The sequence below is a fragment of the Nicrophorus vespilloides genome, unplaced genomic scaffold (genome assembly GCF_001412225.1).
Source record: "Nicrophorus vespilloides isolate i.1.1-1 unplaced genomic scaffold, Nicve_v1.0, whole genome shotgun sequence".
Taxonomy (NCBI): Eukaryota; Metazoa; Arthropoda; class Insecta; order Coleoptera; family Silphidae; genus Nicrophorus; species Nicrophorus vespilloides.
In genome coordinates this window covers 1-5,593 of record NW_017096490.1, presented here as the reverse complement: position 1 = coordinate 5,593, position 5,593 = coordinate 1, and the positions used below count along the sequence as shown (strand labels likewise).

The following is a 5,593-nucleotide window of genomic DNA, read 5'->3' as shown; positions in this document are numbered from 1 at the left end:
ATTCGTAAGAACCAGTAGCTTCTACAGCAGCGTTTTCGATCCGGCGTTCTTCAGGACTCCGTGTTCTTCGACGACGATTCCGTCGGAGGTTTCAAAAGCGTGTTGTAGTTCCATCGAAACCACATCAGCTTCCTGCCTGAGGATTTGGACAACATCTCAACAGCGCGGCAACGGCCAAGAAGGCAAGAGCAACAATACCTTATCAAATCAATAATATTATTAATAGTTATTCAGTTATTTGCTTGTTTATACGTACAGATTTCATCTTGATGTGGAGATTAACTGTGTAATGATTACTTTTTGGAGATGCTCACTATTTATACACAATTGGTTTTGTGAGTGTGAATGTCTTTTGATAAGCAACTTTTTTCTATTAGCTATTTATCTTCAAGGCTGTTAAGTTTGTTCATCTCGTAGAAATGTAATTTTTAAAAATTGGTCTTCAAAATGAAAGTCGTTTATTAATTGCATCAGTAATGTTTAAAAATTTTAATAATACAAATAATATCAATGAATCCAACATTATATTTTGAGAGATTTAAAAAAAATCAAATATTTATTTGTATAAATAATAGTACATTTTTTTAATTTAAATTATTTACTTTTATTAAATATATAATAAAGTTGATTCTAAAATATTAAAAAATATTTGAAAGCTTCTTAGACCTTTTGTATTTGTTTCGGTATATTGAAGATATAGTATGCAATTATCTAATTTTAAAAAAAATCAGTTAATATTTGTTATCATGTCGCTTATATATGGTTGATGCAATACATAAATGTATATTGCAACATTATATACGTTGTAAATAATTTACTTTTTCCAATTCTTTATTTTGTTTGTCTAGTAGTTGCCTTTATTGATGATTATGTAGAAAAAGTGGATGTATTCTTTCAAGATACTAGATTCATTAGGATATGACCATATATATAATGACTTAAGTAATTATTAAGTAACTTATATTAGTGCAATGGTCACCTACTCAAGTTTCTTGACTTTTTATTAACCTCCAATAACTCCCTAACAAGACACAATTCCTAATTTTCTAGACCCAACAATTTTTTAGCAACTGAATCAGACAACAACATCAACTGAATCAACATCAGATGGTTTGATCTATCAAGATTTATCATACCAACAAAATTGAAGGATTAATTCCTTGTTCGTGGACATTTCTTAGAAAATTATAACAATGCCCAACTTGGCATGTTCAAACCACCGCCTCACAAAGAGTTAACAGACTTGATTCACTTGATACAAATTTATTTTTTTAAGTGTTATCATTAATTACAATTTGCTTATCATCCAGTGTTATATTAACATCATTTACTATTTCTGTATTTTCTTAGGATAATAAATTCAAAAATGAAATTTATATGTAAATGAAAAAGAATAAATACTTATAATAATATTTATTATATTGCTGTTTTTATTTATGGTAATATTTACAAATCATGTATGTACAAAAGGTCATTTATAATACCTTTCCTTGTGGAAGTGGTTGTGGATGAGATGCGATGTAGTCAAGAGCCCTTTGGATCATTGGTGGGACTGGTGGTGGGGTTGGTAAGAAATCGGCTTGTGGTTGGAAACCGTTCTCATCGGCAACGTAATGAAGAGCGTATTTGGTTCCATCTGGAGCGGTGAATTCGTAAGAACCAGTAGCTTCCACAGCAGCGTTTTCAGATCCGGCGTTCTTCAGGACTCCGTGTTCTTCAACAACAATTCCGTTGGAGGTTTCGAAAGCGTGCTTGTAGGTTCCATCAAAACCTACATCAGCTTCCTGTCTGAGGATTTCGACCATTTCTTCAGCGGCGATGGCGGAGGCAAAAGCCAAAACGGCGCAAGCGACAAATACCTAATAAAGTCAGTAATAATTATAAAATATATATTAAATTCATTTATTTGATTGTTTATACTTACAGATTTCATCTTGAATTGGAGATTAACTGTGTAATGATTATTTTTCGGAGATCGTTGGTATTTATAGATGATCAATCAAGTGAGTGTAGTTGTGAGAGTGTGTTTAAGCCAGTTTTTTCTTCCTTACTTGTCTCCAAGGCTGTTAAGATCATACATTTCATCAAACGCAATTTTGAAGATGCGCCACAACGGTGAAGGTCATCGATCTCTAATCGAAAAAATGAAATACCAAGGAAAGAGTATATGCAATGACTAATTGCATATGCCTTAAGCTATTATTCAATTTTACCTTGCGATAATAATTTTAGCCACACTATATGTTTGTTAACTAAAAATATGTTTATAGTAATATTAATTTAAAAGGCAAAATTACTTATAGTAAATAGTCTACTGCAAAGGGCTATACTTTTTTTTGTCATAATTAGTCAAAATTAGTTTTAAATTAATCAGTGCAAATTTACTATAATTTATTTTTAGAAAAGTGCTTTGATATTTATTTCCATTTTATTTAATCAATATAATTAATAATAATATTTAATGCAAAAAAATCGTACTACATACTCAAAAAAAAAACAACATAATATAACAAGAAAATAAAAAAAATGCAAATTTATATACTACAAAGGGCTATTGACAACCACAGGTCTTCTTGTCCCAATATAATATTTTTTTTCGATTAATTGTAGAATTTGTTCAATATTATAAAGATGCAATATGTAAACAATTTATATTTAAAAAAAATATGTTTCTAGTTGATTAATATATGCAACTTTATTCACACGGAAGCTATTTACATTAACTACATTTGTGCTTATATAATTGTCTAAGCGATATTTTGGTAGTATATCCATTTTATCTTAATTTATATTTTACTTAATATTATATAAAGGAATACCTCACCTAGTGCGGTTTTGATTGTTCCGGTTTAAAAATTTCAAATCAAACTATATTTTAATTAAAAAAAATAAATTCTACAAAATTAGTACACAAAATTATTTTGTATGATTTTAAACAGTCCGAAATATCGGTTGGAAGCAATTAGCAAGACTATGCAAGGTATTGCTTATAATCGAAGTTAATTGAAAATTTAGAAATTTTAAATTTAATTACATTATCGTTTTGGTCAAAAATAGAAATTAATAATAAATACATTAGTATAATAAAAAAAAATTAGGTTTTGGATTATATTTAAAGTATTTGAATATTAAGGTCAAACGTACGGAAGCTATTGTAGAGTGTGTTATACAATCGCATATTGAGGTAGGTAATGTGGAGTAGTTGTGTGAAGTCAAGTTTAAACGAAGCACGAGCAACAATCATTAAATTCCGAATCGCATATTAATTCGCCATAAACCGCTTTTTGTTTCATTTATTGACCTTTCGCTAAACGTATTAAATTCTCATTTTCATTTATAATCAAACATAAATATACTTTTTTTGTTAAATCTCATCACGTTCTATAAGTGTGACGAAAACATTCTTCACTTTTTTAAGTGTTATCGTCAATTTGAATTTGCATCCATATTTATATTTAAATTATTTACTATTGCTATGAAGTTATACTATGCAACTGTTATGCAATAAACGTAATAATAAAAAGTTGCAAAATAAAAATGAAATTGAAATGTAAAAGAAACAGAAGGAATACTGCTAATAACAATTTATTATATTGTTGTTTTCATTTATGGTAATATTTACAAATCACGTATGTACAAAAGGTCATTTATAATACTTTTCCTTGTGGAAGTTGTTGTGGGTGAGCTGCCATGTAGTCAAGAGCCCTTTGGATCATTGGTGGGACTGGTGGTGGGGTTGGCAAGAAGTCGGCTTGTGGTTGGAAACCGTTCTCATCGGCAACGTAATGAAGAGCGTATTTGGTTCCATCTGGAGCGGTGAATTCGTAAGAACCAGTAGCTTCCACAGCAGCGTTTTCAGATCCGGCGTTCTTCAGGACTCCGTGTTCTTCGACGACGATTCCGTTGGAGGTTTCGAAAGCATGCTTGTAGGTTCCATCGAAACCGACATCAGCTTCCTGCCTGAGGATTTCGACAACATCCTCAACAGCAGCGGCAACGGCCAAGAAGGCAAGAGCAACAAATACCTAATTAAATGAATAATAATTAGTAATAGCAATTAGGTTATTTGTTTATTTATGCTTACAGATTTCATCTTGATGTGGAGATTAACTGTGCAATGATTATATATCAGAGATGATCACTATTTATACACAAGTAGTTTTGTGAGTGTCTTTTGATTTGAAACTTTTTTCTATTAATTACTTGTCTCCAAGGTTGTTAACTTCGTACATTTCGTTGAAACATAATGTTTGAAGATGAACCGTAAAAACGAAGGTTGTTTATTTATTGATAATTGGTACTTTTAATTATAAAGAAAGTAAAAAATCTACACACAATTTTAATTAAGCTAGTTACCTAGATCACAAAATAAATATAATATATAGAAGTCTCAAGTATGATTTCCTCCGATAGAGAACAAAAATATTTAGGTGTATAAATAGAACCAAAATTGAAATTTAATTGATTTTACTTTTATTATATATAATATTTGATTTAACTTTTCTCGCTGTTGTCTTTGCTGATGATTATGAGATATAAAAAATCAAAGTCGATGGAGCCTATCATTATTATTAAGGAACCTATATTGGGATATCCATCCAGGAAAATGGACTTATAAAAAACGCTGAAAACAAGGAAACCCAAGCTGTAGAAATTCAAGTACAGTGGAACCACGCCTCGCTTAACGAGCATTTCGCTTAACGAGTGACGTTTCGCACAACGAGTGACCATGAGAAGAGAAGTCCCGGATTGCGCGCCTGCTACATCATTTTTAAAACTTGTGTACACATATTATGTGTATTCTTGAATATACGAATATACTATACGAGTAAAAATGTGGAAATTTTGGAACGGATTAAACTCGTTAGGCGAGGTTCCACCGTATATTACAAATCCACCGCTCAAGATGGTACCACAATCATAGTACATTACTTCGCCAACGAACTGTTTTCAACCACAAGGAGATTATCTTTCAATTACCCCAAGTCCACCACCAGTGACTGCAGCTGTCATCAAGGTTTTCAAAACATCCATACTTACCCAATAAAACCAGAGCCTAGAATAAACAGTAAATATTTTGTTTTTTTATTAAACAGAATATATTCAAAAGACATCAAGTTTTTCGAACGTTGAGTTTCAAGAGTTTCTTGATTTTTTATTAACTTTCTCTAATCGACCTAATCTTATATATCGATCACTTTTAAAACTACTGAATTAAGATTTTTACTTCAAACTTTCAGTCTTCTAGCTAATATCTCGATTTATTAATGTACCTTATTCAGTTTCTACCAATAAAAACTTTTAAGTATTATTATCGGTTAGAATTTGCTTATAATCCAATAATATATTTTCTTAGTATGTGTCTTATATAATAAAACTTATATATTCTAAAATGTAAATGAAAGAAAATAATATTTAATAATAACATTTTATTATATTGCAGTTTTCATTTATAGTAATATTTCATTTATAATACTTTTCCATGTGGAAGTTGTTGTGGATGAGCTGCGATGTAGTCAAGAGCCCTTTGGATCATTGGTGGGACTGGTGGTGGGGTTGGCAAGAAGTCGGCTTGTGGTTGGAAACCGTTCTC

The 5,593-nt window shown here is 30.6% G+C and overlaps 2 protein-coding genes across 2 annotated transcripts; both read right to left on the bottom strand.

Annotated features, from left to right (window-relative positions):
* Positions 1-1,460: 1,460 nt before the first annotated feature.
* On the bottom strand, positions 1,461-1,933 carry LOC108557148 (cuticle protein CP14.6-like). The gene is made up of 2 exons (XM_017913555.1): positions 1,925-1,933; positions 1,461-1,859 (listed from the first exon to the last, which is right to left on the bottom strand). Exons 1-2 carry the CDS (start codon positions 1,931-1,933, stop codon positions 1,476-1,478), a joined length of 393 nt encoding a protein of 130 aa, XP_017769044.1. The 3' UTR covers positions 1,461-1,475.
* A 1,714-nt stretch (positions 1,934-3,647) lies between these two features.
* Positions 3,648-5,034, bottom strand: LOC108557147 (endocuticle structural protein SgAbd-6-like). The gene is made up of 2 exons (XM_017913554.1): positions 4,981-5,034; positions 3,648-4,025 (listed from the first exon to the last, which is right to left on the bottom strand). Exons 1-2 carry the CDS (start codon positions 5,032-5,034, stop codon positions 3,648-3,650), a joined length of 432 nt encoding a protein of 143 aa, XP_017769043.1.
* Between the last annotated feature and the right edge of the window lie 559 nt (positions 5,035-5,593).